At 47.3% G+C, this 14,550-nt stretch overlaps 1 protein-coding gene across 1 annotated transcript; it reads left to right on the top strand.

Moving 5' to 3' along the window:
* The first annotated feature begins 12,528 nt into the window (after positions 1-12,528).
* Positions 12,529-13,341, top strand: LOC124673402 (transcription repressor OFP1-like). Its single transcript, XM_047209486.1, has one exon. It carries the CDS (start codon positions 12,529-12,531, stop codon positions 13,339-13,341), a length of 813 nt encoding a protein of 270 aa, XP_047065442.1.
* The last annotated feature ends 1,209 nt before the right edge of the window (positions 13,342-14,550 follow it).

Below are 14,550 nucleotides of genomic sequence, written 5' to 3'. Positions count from 1 at the left end.
GAATACAATTCATAAGCCCTTCAAAAGCATTCTTGGTCTTCCGTAACTATAGAGAGACCCAAAGAATAGTAAAGTGAATCGTTGATCGAACAACTAAATTGATTGACAGAGGAGGGGGCTCTCTCTATATATGGGGAGGGGTGGGAGCACCAACTTGGAGAAGGGACAGCCTAGGGCTGCACTCAATTCTCCTTGGTCACCACCCCTCTCGTTTGGTAGATTAGGTGTGTGCCCCGTTCACAAGGAAGGTTCCCCACCAACCCCCAAAATTCATAGGTCCCCCCCCCCCCCCCCAAATTAAGCGAGATTTGGCGCACCCTAACGGCCCCTAGCTGGCCCATGCAGCCAACCCTAGTGGCAGTGGCCTTTCAGCCATACCTCCGACAGTCCTCTAGAGCTCTTTGATAAATTTCGGAGGCCCAATTATGCTTATAAAAATTCAACGAAACTATTTCTAAAAATCCGGCTGTTGCTGGGGAGCGTGGCGCTAAGTCTTTTGCTGTTCTTTGCACTAGACATAATTTTATTCAGTTTGTTACATGCCTTGCAATCATCTAATCTTGAGGAGGTCTACACTTGGAGTAGACTTGGTTGTAAGTTCTATTATCCTTTAAATTTGTAATAGTTTCATTTTGTTCATTTTTTCCTTTTAGTTGTGTTTAGTTTAGGTTCAAGTTTGCTTTTGCTTGTTTCTCATACTCAAAACCCCATAAAAATCAGGAAACATAAAGAGTATAAAAACTCTTGCCATGGAAAAGCTTACTAGAACCTCTATGTCCGTAGAGGCCAAGGTATATAAAACATTGAGAATCACGAGAAGGTAGAGTATTTGAGAGGTATGATGAAAGTTAATAATGATATTGTTGACAAGTTGCTTGAACTTCATGACAAAACTTGTTGCTCTAAATAACTTTGTAAACATTTTGAATTTCAATTGTGGGTTTAGTAAGAAGCCTTTAATTGCAAATTTTCATAAGATATGAACTATACAAGACACCAAAGAAAGAAACATCACTGAAAATGCAAAATTAGATGCTTTGTTGAGGCACAAATTTCTTTCTCACAGTGAACAAAAAAAAAATCCTTTCTCACAAATTTCATGATTTTACATATAAATTGTGCGAAAATGCTCAAGGCGGGCTTGGTTGGCCCTGGTGCAGACAGGTAAATGTGCCTTCGCATCGAGAAGGTGTCTCCTTGTTTTCCTACTTTTTCATGTTTTATCGCTTCTTCCTTTTCGAGACAAAAATGTTTTAAACGGGGAAAAACAAATGTACACACATCATCCTTACACGTGAAAATACTGTGGAGTATTCGTAAAGCAGATTGGCAAATCATAATTTGTTCTAAAAATATGACATTCCACTTGTCACGGCGAGAAGAAAAAAACTGAAAACCCCAAAAAGCATCCCCCCGCGCGCGCGGTCAAACAGTCGAATCATCAGACGACTCGGACGACACGTCGTCGTCGAGGCCGGCGAATAGGTCCATGCAGAGGTCGCCGTAGAAGCGGCCGACTAGCCGGACGAACACCGGGGCCTTGAGATCCTCCCAGCAGCCGAGAAGCTCCTCGACGTCCATGAGGTCCCCCACCTTGGCCTCCTCCACCAGCATCTCCATCAGCTGCCTCTCGAAGCCTCTGCACGCCTCCTCCACGTCCCCGTCCCCGCAGGCGGCGGCCACGTCGCTGAGACGGTGCATCGCCGTGCCGCTGGGCTTCGCCGGCGCCGCGAAGACCGCGGCCGATCCGAGCCGTGCCTGCAGCGCGAGCACCCGCGCGGCCGTGGCCGTCTGCGCGGCGGGCGCGTCGGGCGTCGCCGGTAGCGCGCGCGCCGTGGTGCTCGTCTTCACCGGCGGAGTCGACGCCGCGGCCTCGCCGAGCTGGGCCTGGATCGCGAGCACCCGCGCGGCCGTGGTGGTCGCGGCGGGCGTGTCGAGGGACGGCGACGGCGCGCGCACGGCGGTGCCGCCGCTGTCGGCGGACGAGCTCCGCGGCGGCCGGTCGCCGGCCTCGCCGCGGTCGATGTCCGACCCCATGGACATGAGCGGCCAGAAGACCGCGCGCACGGAGCTGAAGCTGCTGGCGCGGTGGCGTCGGCGTCGGCGGTTCGTCGTCATCCTGCCGAACGCGCGGCGGAGCAGCGTCGGCTTCGGCGGCTCGGACAGCTGCTGCGCCCTCGGCCGCTTCCTGAAGAGCGCGAGCATGCCGCTGCACGGGTTGCAGTCCGAGGAAGACCTCGGCATGGTCGATCGGCGATCGGTGTGGCGAAGGTCTTCCAGGATCGGGGATAGATTGGGTTGTTGATTTGGATTGATTACTGACTGAAATGCGCGACTCTTATGATGGTTGGGGACTTGGAGGTGGTGTTCACGTATGTAGCAGAGTGGGAGGACATGATCAACTGAAAGTCTGAAACTACAGCCTACAGGTGTCGGAAGCTGCGATAAAAATACCACAGCCAGAAAATGCAGAAATATGTGGATTCACGATCTTCGTCTACGAGCTTTCAAAAGACTCCTCGGTCCATAATCGACGGGAAATCGTTAATTCTAACTGACTGACGATTGCTGGAACAGTTGGTTCATAGCTAGCTGCAGATGGAGCTATAGAGTAATAGGAGGAGGCGTCCATTGGTACGCGCAAAGCATCAAACCTCTTGCATAAAATCGAAAGTTGTGAATATTTCCTAGACGCATACAGAAATCCATTGACGTGCTCTTTTTTTTTCTGAGCAGAATTTATTCGAAGGTTTTTTAGAACACGGAATTTATTAGTCATTTTTTAGAGAAAAGAGAGATTATTTGACGTGACTGAACATTTCTTTTTTCGGACTTCACAATATTTGGGCCTCCTTAGATACGGCCCTTACCTCCCTGGGCCGTTCTTCCTATATTCTAGCCTGGTTGAAGCAGGACTGGGTTGAAGCCTTAATGATCTGGGCCTTTGTGTGACCATTGTTAAGAAACCCTGCCCCCCTTGAAAGAAATGCTAAAATCATGGGTCAATTTGGTTGTGGTGTTTCTTCTTTTTAAAAGGTTTTTTTATCATTCTCAGTGAGACGGTTGACTTTCACCTGGGAAGGATGGGGAGCACGTCCTGCATCCCAGGTGGCGAATGCCAGCCCCTCCTTAGGCCTTGTTTGTTACTAAAGTACTTGTGGGGATTAGCAGGGATAATACTCTAGAGTATTGGGTGAACTCCTACTGTCACCCAACCCCCCCCCCTCCCACCCCCCAAAACTCCATCTCCAATTCACTAGGTTGGGATAGAATATTGGGGATTGAAAAAATACACTAAAATTTGTTGAAAAGTGGGGATAAGCCGAGATTAAACTCGCAAATACTCTAGCACCAAACATGTATTTAAAATAAGTGGGGATTTGAAATTTGGTGGGGATTATCCCTGCTAATCCTCACTAAAACTCTAGAACCAAACAAGACCTCACGGTGTCACAATCTAAGTAAAATAGCCCTGAGTCAGTGATGTACTTTCTTTAAAACCTTGGATCATATTCTGTGACATTTTGGTTTCATTTTAATGAAATGGAGCTGGGAGGTGTTCTTCTTGTGAATCTAAAAACTTTTAGGCTGTGTTAAAAACCGTGTTGTGTAGGAAATCGGTGCAGTCCAAGCAACCAAACGGCTGTTATAAAACTCTTCGCGAGCAACCAAACACGCAGTAGATGAATTTGGTTGTGGTTCTTTTTTAAATGAGGGTTTTCTTATTCTCAGTCAACATTTGACTTTGACCAGGCAGGTCTAGCGCGACAAGGTGCAATAATTCTGTGGTTTGCCAGCATCACTGCCAACGAACTCACTGTGCAGCCATGCATAACATATTTATAGACATCATCGTCAGCGACGGCAGTGCAGTACCTGGTAGAGATACTTATTTTATCTCTCCCCCCGTTAATTTCCTCACGTACCCTCTCGTTTCCCTGAGCTTCTGGACTGCCGATCAATGGACGACGATGCTGCTGCACCACTACTGCAACTGCAAGTCTGCGACGTATTCCGTTTTTTAAATAGGAGTCCAATACATAGACGCATGCATCATGAAACTACCCATGACGCCATATTATGCGAAGACATCGCAGCCGGACCACACTATACTTGATGATTTGTTCCTGTCACTAATGGTGCGTGCCTGAAACATAATTGATAATTCAAACGCTTGGACCAGACGGAAGCTCAAACCAGCGTCGATCGGATCTTACTCGTTCTCGGCCGCACATCAATGTGTCCGAAGATGCAAATCACACATGCTGGAATCCTAAGGCTGGTCATATTGGGGAGTAACTTAGACTAATAACATATGCCATGTTACTAGTTTAGGTTACTATCTTCATAGTGGGTAGTAACTTATATGTGGAGTCATGCATTGTATCATTTATTATGTTGTAAACACATAGCTAGTACGTACTAGTTATCACCTCACTTTTTTTTCATTTATTAGCATGTCATGTCATCAAAATGCCTTGAGATGTGTGATGTTACTAGCTAGGTTACTCTCATTATGAGCAGTCTAACTGATTGGCGGTTCGACCCCTATTTTCCTCCATGGGTGAAGGGGGCGTGTGGAGAGAGATCAGGATCTCCTTGTCCTGGCGACGGTGCACGACTGTGTCGTTCGAGCTCATGTGGCGGGGATTTGTCTACGGGCGACCCGCAACGGCGGGGCCTGCCCTTGTGGTTGCGGGGCAGTCCAGGCGGCGAGATCCCGACAAGGATGGGGGTGGTAGGTGGTGTCGCTAGCCCTGTAGATTGGTGGCGGCGGCTATGGCGCTGCAGCCTGGCAACGGGGCTAGTTGGGCCATATATGGGTAATTTCGGCGGCGTTGTTCACTACTAGAAAAATAGATACACGTGGCACACCTATTTTCACTACCCGTGACGCACCATGGATGCGCCTCGACTAGCGCGCCACTGGTAATAGTTACCTGTGGCGCACTACGGGTAGTGTGCATAGTCGTGGCGCACCATGTAGTGCACCACGGGTACCAAACATAGCACACCACGGATATATTTTCTATTCTTTTAAATAAAATAAACTTCCGTAAAAACTATTTGAAAATGGCAGTTTTGCCATTAGCCCCTCGCGGCGCACCTATTTCCCACCCCGGTGGAAACTCTAACCAATTTTTCCATTAGCCCCCCGCGTCACTGGACTTTTTGCAATCAGATCCTTATCGCCTTGGGAGGTAGGGAGCAGGAGTCGGTGGCGGTAAGATAACGAGCTAACAATGGTGGCGTCCTTGGTGATGGATAGACAAAACGGACGAGGAGTTGCACGAAGGGGGGCGCTCAGACATGGGTGGTGCCCTCAAGGGGAGAGAGAGAGAGAGAGAGAGAGAGAGAGAGAGAGAGAGAGAGAGAGAGAGAGAGAGAGAGAGAGAGAGAGAGAGAGAGAGAGAGAGAGGGAGAAGAGGCATATGAGAGAGGTCGGTGCGTTGGATAAAGGATGGGTGAATGGGGAGTTGGTGGAGTTAGTGGGGGCACCACTACAAACGGTGCGCCACGGGTAAGTGAGGCCATTTCAAACAAAAATAGAGCAAAATCTAAAGCATCTGAAAAATCTATTTTTCCTTTCGAATTTGAGGAGTTTTTAAAAAAAAAAATCGCAAATGGCCATAGGCCATTGAATTGGCATGTAACTTTTCATGTAGATTCATTTTCATATAGTGTGAAACTTTTCGATCCGATGTCGTATGCAAAATCTAGAGCCGTTTTACCGAAACATAGCGAATTTTTTACGAAATATGTCAAAATTCATGTTCATTATTTTTCCTAAAAACATAATTAACTCTCAAAGGATTTTAAAATTTGATGTTTCTATGGTGATGTGTGGTCAGATTTTGGTCCCCCCGGTGGAACACATGCGGGTGTCGTAACCCTCTTGGAGGACATCGTTGTGGCCATCTTCGTTGTGTAAGGGTTCCGGGTGAAAACACATGACCCCGTGGTCTCGATGGTAGCGGTGCGTGCTTATCTTTAATCTGCTTTCGTCACATTATATCGGTTCGCCCGCGTGTGCTTCATTATTTATAAAACAGAGCAAAAACTTGTTTGAAGAAGAAATAACTGCTAGCTAGGTAGCACCTGATCGGAGACTAGGTAGTTGGAGTACGTGTTGGACGCATCAGCCTACCCAAGCTCCTGTTCTTGGTTTGCCCCGTCATGAACCGAGGCGGTGCATGCATGCATGCGTCGACGCGCGCTCCTTGTCCCAATCTCCGCGTTCCCGGCCCGTGGTCGGTCGGCTAGGAAAGCCATGGATAACGCATCCAGCAACTGCCAACTACCCATATTAGACAGACGGAGATCTCGCTGCATGGTGATGTACATGCGTCGGACCTCGATCGGAAGTCAGATCGATCAATCTCGCCGTCCGATCGAAGCCGAACTTAGTGCCCCCGATCGGCTCTCTCCCACCGTGCCAGGCTGCAGAAGGAACGGAATCACGTCGCACTCGGCTCGGGCGCACGAGAATGGCAGCTTTAAAGCCGCGGGCATGGTCCGGCACCGAATGGTCGGGCCGTCGGCGGGCGCACGCCCGACGGAGCCACCGGTCCCCGTCGGGTGCTAAACATTCTTCCTGTCTCTTCCCCGATCCATCATCCATCCGCCATCCATGCGCGCTACATGGACCTCAATGTGCTTGCGTTGGTCGCCTGCGCACGAAACGGAACGAACGAACGAACGCAAGGGGAGGAGGACGTCTCGATCGGCAGACCGTAAGGAGGAGAGTTCAGAAGTCGAAGGACTCTGAGCGCTCTACTTTCAACTTCATCTTCTTTGTCCCTCCCCACCTGGGCTTGTTCTCCTTCCTTCAATGGAGTCAAATCCGAAATTTTTGGTCACTCTAGCTTGTGGTGGCTAGATGGGAGAATTACTATATCCCTTCACTCACTTGCAATGTCTAAAATGACCTCAATCGTAACTCTAATAGGTAATGACTAATGAACTCTTGCACCAGTTTGAGCTGCTTGAAGGCTTGATAATGCCATCTCTTCAATGTTATATTGTGATCCAAATTCATATACTAAAGGGAGGTTAACTTCTTACGAGCGGAGCAAGGCCCGTCGCCGGTAGGCTTGGGCCGCTTGTAAACCGCCAGCTAGGACTTATCAGATTATAAGATAGCCCACATCGTTTGTAAACACTCTTCGATATAGTGACTATTTGCTGGCTGACGGCTGTGGTTTTTTCCGTTCTGTGTTGGAAGAGATTTTTCACGTTAAATCTTGTTGATTTGTTTATCGCGTTTATAACACTCAGAGCCTACCTGATAAGTATGCCCAACAAACTGAACCTGACAAATCAACAAGGAGCAGCAGTAACCATCGATTCGGCATCAAGCGCTGCAACGGTTAAGAGAAATATGCTACGCTACTTCATATGTTCACTAATACGGTAAAGCTAAAATAGCTTTTCAAAAGTACAAGATTAATGTATTGACTGGATCGTTTGGAACCCTCATGTATGAATGTACGCATGTATTTATGTATGTTTTTTTTTCTCGATAAAGAAAATATATTAATGTCGAGAGATATCAAATACACCTAGCCTTGACAACAACGTAATATCCCAATAACAGTACGGATGCACATAGCAAAGAAAAAAACTATGAAAATAAAACCCCCGCTAAGGTATTTTAGCCCTAGCAGTAACAATACATCCACCACCAAGATAACACGTGAACTTCAGACTCTCCAAAAGTGAAGCCTCCCAGAAACACTGCACAAGCGCCGTCATCGTCCGGTAAAAAAAAGGTTTTTATCCTGAAGATAGTCCCCGCTCTTAAAATAATGACTTCAATAAGATCGTTGTCAGGCACAACAAATTAAGGTCAGACCTTAGATTTTCATCCTAAAAGGCAAGATTCTGAACTTCACATGTGCTGCCTCTACTTGCATACCGTTGTTACGAAACCAAGAACACCAAGCAAGTCTCTCAACAGCGCAGAGACTCGAAACTCCATTGCTAGTCCTCCAATCTGGTCTTTATGATATTCTCTGCCTCTAACTTCAACATGGACCAAAATGTCACATGATGGTAACAAAGAACGGAGCTTCGCATTGCTCTCTCTAGAACTAAACGGTTGGAATAAAATCATAGGTGTACACGACCGAATACCACCCGATCCAGCAAACTCCAGGTATTATTGTTAGGATTTGTACATCCACTCCCCTAACCAGTTGAGCTAGGCTCACTTTTCAGCATGTATGTGTATGTATGTATGTTAGTATGTATGTCATCAATTCAGCATTGCACATACTAGAATACTCAAGGCATGATTACCACCAATAATGAACTCCATGACGGAAACTTCCTCATACATAAACTTTTGATTTGGGAGCAATACAATGATGGCACTCGAGCAAGATTTGCAAAGCTACGATCATGGTGCGGGTCGCACACTAAATTCCCTTTCGTTTTTGTTTACTCTTCAATCTTCAGTCGACCAGTCGTGCTCGTACCTAACAGAAGACGCCACCCTCCACCCTGCCTACCTCCTCTGTAGTACTGCACCCAGATAGAAACTTGAGGTTCAGGGTCTTGTTTTGTTTCTACTTCATTCCCAATCCATGTGTTGGCTATGCTAGTACCTAGGCTGGTGGTTGCTCGCTCGATCCCTGCAAATCTGCGACTGTTAATCGCCAATTTGGCATGCTCGACCTAGCTAACTCGGTACCTGCAGTCCAGCACCCGTCTCGTCGCGCCGAGATAATCTCGTAGCTAGTGTCCCCGCAACCACTGGCAGGAGGCGATCGGTCGTCCCGGCACAACGCACCGCGAAATCATCAGCGTGATCATAGATACTGCAGCCACTTACAGACATGATTCCTCTCCACGCTCGCTTGTGGCGGCCGCTGATTTTTTATAAGCAGCTTTAGCCTGAGACGATCGAATCACAATCAGTAGCATATTCGGGGACTATCTTCGGGGTGAAAACCTAAGATCGTTGATCGGGCGATGATGGTGTTCGCGCACTGTTCCCTTCTTGGAGGCGTCGTTTTTGGAGATTCTGTATTTCAGGTGTTGTCTTGACGGTGGATGTATTGCTGTTGTTAGGCCCGAGATATCATGAATGGGACTTTTGTTTCTTAGTTTTCTTTTCTTTTTTTTGACTGTGTGCATCCGTAGTGCCATTAGGATTGTGCGTTGTTGCAGAGGCTGGATGTAATTGGTATCGTTTTGATATTAATATATTCCCTTTATCGAAAAAAAAACAATCAGTAGCATACGCATACTGGAAAAATTGTCCGAAATCAGCAAAAGAACCGTGGATATAAATAAGTACAGTACGGTGAATTCGTCGCTGGAAATTTAAAAAAATCGTTAGGGGATAGGCTGTGACCTGAACTTCTGTTTGCACTGCACCGCAGTCCGCAGACAAGTCTGAATATCAAACGAGCACTTGGTCCGCGCTGCATGTATCTCGAACTCGTTTGAAAGCTGAAACGGGTACTCGGCAACGACTGTAGAGCTCGCAGCTTTTGTAACGCGCGCCGCTGTGCTATCGAGAAACAGATGCACGGCAGGGTCCCATTGATCATCCGTTGCTGTTGGACTACATGTTCTGGAGCGACAAACTACAGCGCACTAGCTGCATCTTCATGCCACGCTGCACGGCTGCACACGGTCGAATTAGCATTCTGTAATTAAGAAGATGCTACTAGCTCTGTGATGTTCCAGTATATATAAGAACTAAGCTGCCCCACACGAGGACCAAAGCAAAACACACTGCATCGATGCGTTTCGTGGTGGACCAAAGATTGGACTTTTGGAAGCGCTCATGTCCCCTGCAGGCACCGAATCATAGCTGGTCTGCCTCAACCTCAAGAAACTTACTTGGTTCATACTCCTAGCTAGCAGCCCGTTCAGCTTCTGCTGCCAAACTCATGTGCGATGCATTGTGATTGCGATTCAGCTGGTCCTCGACCCTGGTTTTGAGCTGGATAGAGACAATAATTAGTACAAGCTGCAGGCTTGTGATAAAAGGAGCTCCATGCCCTGTGCTGAATCACTGTTTGTAGAAGTGCATGGCCTCCGTCCCCGGCCTCTCCTCTGCCTGGTCTCCGATCAGACAGTACATAGATCTTGAATTCAAACATTTTGACTTGGGGACCATGTTGTCGATCGTTTTTCTCAGCCAAAAACTATGCTTCATCTCATTAATGAAGAAGTTAAAAGACATTTCACAAGGTTCCTAGGGTTGGCAAAAAAACATGCCCACCCCTTACTACAAAAGCCTACGTACTCTCGCGAAAAGTGTCTTTGACACGTGAGTTTCAGTGCTCTCGGTTTTTTATAAACATATTTCTGGAATTTCAAAAAAATTAAACTTAAATACGAACATGCATAGAAATCTTCTCAAGGTGCAGTACAAATTTCGGAGGAAAATATGTTTGTATTATGAACTATATAGAAAAGAAAATTTTCTGACAAAAACTATTTCTATACATAGCCATAAATTTGTTTTTTTCTTGTAGCTCAAAATACAACATAATTTCTACCAAAACTTTGCATGAGTAATCAGGACATAAGTATGTATTCATGGAATAAATTTTATAATTTTTTAAAACATAAAAGTATAATTTTCAAATATTTCAAAAACTGAGAGCGTTGGTGCTCACGTGCACCAAATCTTCGTTCCTGCTCTCATGGCACAATATTACTTAGGTTTTTGCTGACCGCTGTCATTAAATTCCTCATTGACTTTAGATGCAACAATCCACCGCATGGTAGAGCCAGGGCCTGTCCTGAGATTTCGGAGGCCCGGGCGAAACTAAAATTTTGGGCCCCTCTTTCTACATTTTTTCGCATGTATGAGATGATGAAAAATAAATAATTTTAAATATAATCAACTTCAATATTTATATAAAACAATGTTTGCATGATACCTTAAAATTTTCTCCGCCAATTCCTAGAAGCAAAGTCCCTGATGATGGAATCAATATCAAACTCGTCCATTAACTTCTTGTCGATGTATAGAGTTGCCAAACCAGTTAACCCCGCTCCTACAAATAAGAACAACAACTGCTAATCAAAATTCAGAACCTAAATTATAGGCGAGCATATAGTAGAATTCCAAGAAAACTGCAGCGGCCGTTCTTACCTTCTATCTTAATCTAATACGCAGATTGGATGATTGCCTGATTGACAACGGCCGGACTGGGACTGCCAACTGCGACAGCCACTGGCCGGCGGACTAGCAGGCAGCACCGTAGTCTGCAGGAGGGCAACAGGGCAACAGTCAGCAGATCATCTCGCGGTCGGTCCGTCGCGATCGGCGAGAGCGAGGGCAGGAACCAGGCAGCCTGGGCGATAGCCACGAACCGCTACAGGGCAGGCAGGGAATCGAGGCTTCGTGCTCGGACAAATTGGCGATGTTTCACATATCGATAGATGGAATGGATTTCAGGCGCTGACTCAAGTCATGGCCGACCAGCCGATTGGAAACCAATAGAAAAAGAAAAGGTCCAACTGTAGATCAAATCCATCTAAAATGGTAAAACAACTCTCTTTTTTCTGCAATGTATAGTAAGCCTATACAGAAAATATGGGTCCCCAATTTTTCTGACCCAGGGCGGCTGCCCCGCCAGACCCTCCCCAGGACCGGCCCTGGGTAGAGCTATGACGAAACACCCTTGCATTTCCTGAAAGTGGACCACGGTGCATGATAGTACATGGCTACATCTTCTGTTTCAATGAATAAATTTTATATTATTTAAAAAAAATCAAACCATGTACTTTGACCAAGTTTTTATAAAAAAAAACATCAACATGTAAAATACAAAATCAATATGATTACATGCATCACTAAATATATTTTCATACGATATCGATAGAATATTAATAGAATATCATATTTGTTGATAGTTTTTTCTAAAAAAATTATCGAGCTTTACATGGCTTAACTTTTAAAGAAAATATGATACTCCTTCCGTCCTAAAATGTAAGGCGTCTAAGGATTAGTCAAAAATCAACTATTTTTTAAGTTTGAACAAGTTTATACACAAAAATTAAATATTTACAGTACTGAATCAACATGAATAGATTCACCATAAAATATATTTTCTTAATATGTCCATTCGATATTGTAGATGTAAATATATTTTTCTAAATATTTGGTTAAAGTTAGTAAAATTTGACTTTTAACCAGTCTTTAGATGACTTACATTTTAGGATGGAGGGAGTACTTGTAATATTAATTTGAAGTGGTGGGGAGTAATTGCTCCACTGTAATATTGATTTAAAGTTCAGTTGATGAACGCATACATTAATCAAACAGACTTCCCACAGAAACAGATATGTATGACATGACAAATTGTTATAAGATGCTGCTTACGCTTTTCCACCGCAGCTTGTGTCGACTGCCACCCGCGGCAAACTTTTGCGCCATAAAAAGTGCCACGGCAGCTCACTCCACATTCCCTCCCAGCCTCTCCACTGTACAGCAAGTGCACCACAAAGCAGAGCGAGGAGCTACTGCGAGACTTCCAATTGTGCCGCTCCAGCACCATGCCACCGCCGGGCTCCTGGTTCTACAAGCTGCGGCGCAAGCGGGGCGACGCCGGCGATGACGACGCCGCTGCGCTCGCGAGCAAGCCGAGAGGCGATCGTGCGCCGCCGGAGCTCGCGGCTCCGCCCTGCTCCCCGAACAGAGCGTCCTACTACGTCCCGAGCTGCGACCGTGGCCCGGCCACGGGGAACCCCAAGCGCCGGGACACGCAGTTCCCGCGCAGCCCGCAGCGCGGCGACATCGTCTTCGACGTGGTCACCGTCCAGGCAGCCGCCGCCTGCGACGCCGACCGGTTCGACGGCCTCAAGGCGATGCCGGAGCTGAAGCTGCGGCCGATCCTCACCAAGCCGGGCGGCGCCGCCGCCAAGAAGGTGGACGGGGAGGAGGCCTCGGGCAGCGGTGGCACCAGCGCGGCCGCGTCGCCGACGGCCAGGGTGCGGCGGCGGCGGCTCCACGTGCAGCCGAGCGGCGGGCGGAAGCGGATGGCGGTGAGCGCGCAGCAGCAGCCGGCGGCGACCAGGCCGAAGAGCCGTCGCGCCAGGCGGCGGCGGTGGCTGCGTGAGAGCCTCGTGGTGGTGAAGGAGTCGGCCGAGCCGGAGGAGGACTTCTTGGCGAGCATGGCGGAGATGATCGCCGCGAACGAGGACGTCCGGGCGTCGCCGCGGGGCCTCGAGGAGCTCCTCGCCTGCTACCTCGCCCTCAACGCCGCCGAGCACCACCTCGCCATCGTCGCCGCCTTCACGCGCGCCTGGCTCGCGCTCGACACGACCGGCTCCAAGCAGCACCGGTCGTCGCCGCCGCTGCAGGGCTAGCTAGCTTAGCTACGCATGCCGTGTGCTGCCCGTGTACAGTACGCCCCCGCGCGCGCGTCTCCGTGCGAATTACGGCGGTGAATTGAAATGATACTCATGGTTTCTGTCTTTCTGATTGCGTTTGCACAAATCGCAAGACTTTTTCTTTTTCCGTTTGATCGATCGATCCGTCTGAGAGCTGCTTGCGATTCTGCAAAGCTGAAGCAGGGTCGATCGATGAGTGAGTGCATGCCCGTCGTCACGGGGCACCGTGCTTTGGTTCCAGCCTTTCTCAAGGGAATCGATCGTGTGCTCTTGTCTTTACAGATCGGACTAGGCCTACCTGCGTCAGGTTTTGTTCTTGTTGGAAGAACTCGTCCATCTTTTTTGCTGGTGATCCGTTGGCAGGTTACTAGAGAAGCATCTGAGCATATTGTCATCCACATAGTACAAAATTCCGTTTTACCGATACTACCGACCTGCAGGGCTGCAGCCTGCAGGCCCGTTCGATCTCACGTGCAACTTGCTGCCTCTGCTTCAGATTTGCCTCTCTCCGTTGCTGATCAAAACAAGTTTTTAGGAACCTTAATAATTTTGTAGAATCTTTTTTTCTTCAAAATGGAGCAAAGAACTTGCCACCATGCATTAATTAGAAAGGAGTGTCTTGACAAGGCGAACCAAAGTTAAACAAAATAAGAAAGGGATTACTCTCCCCTCGTTACGAAACTCAGTGCCCCTTTCATTTATAGGATAGGAGAAACATAACAATAGTAAAATTATACGATTGGGATATCATGCATACTTGATCTAATGTTTTTTCTATAAGATTTATACTGCAAGATTCTTATAGAATATGCTCCAATGAATCGAACAAATTGTGTAGAAAACTTTCCTATAGGATCCAAATCCTACGCAATATCTATACAATCCTATGAATCAAAGGGACCATCAAACTCTTCGCCCCGGTGGCGACCCAAAGTATAGCCTCGCGCTTGATGATCTCTAGAGAATAGTCGGAGGCACGGCTTTGTTGTTGAAGACCCTTGCGTTTCGTTCCTTCCAAATTATCCAACTCACGAGTAACTTAGGGAGGCCAATACCTTCCGGTTCGGGATGGCCTTACAAGATATCATAGTCCACCAATCTTTGAGAGAGATATCCGCCGTCCACTTGTGAGTTCGGATAGTGGAAATGTCAATCCAATTCTTCACCATACCACAAAACCTCTTG

Source organism: Lolium rigidum, chromosome 7, assembly GCF_022539505.1.
Source record: "Lolium rigidum isolate FL_2022 chromosome 7, APGP_CSIRO_Lrig_0.1, whole genome shotgun sequence".
In the NCBI taxonomy this organism is placed as follows: Eukaryota; Viridiplantae; Streptophyta; class Magnoliopsida; order Poales; family Poaceae; genus Lolium; species Lolium rigidum.
This window is presented reverse-complemented; position numbering and strand designations above follow the sequence as displayed.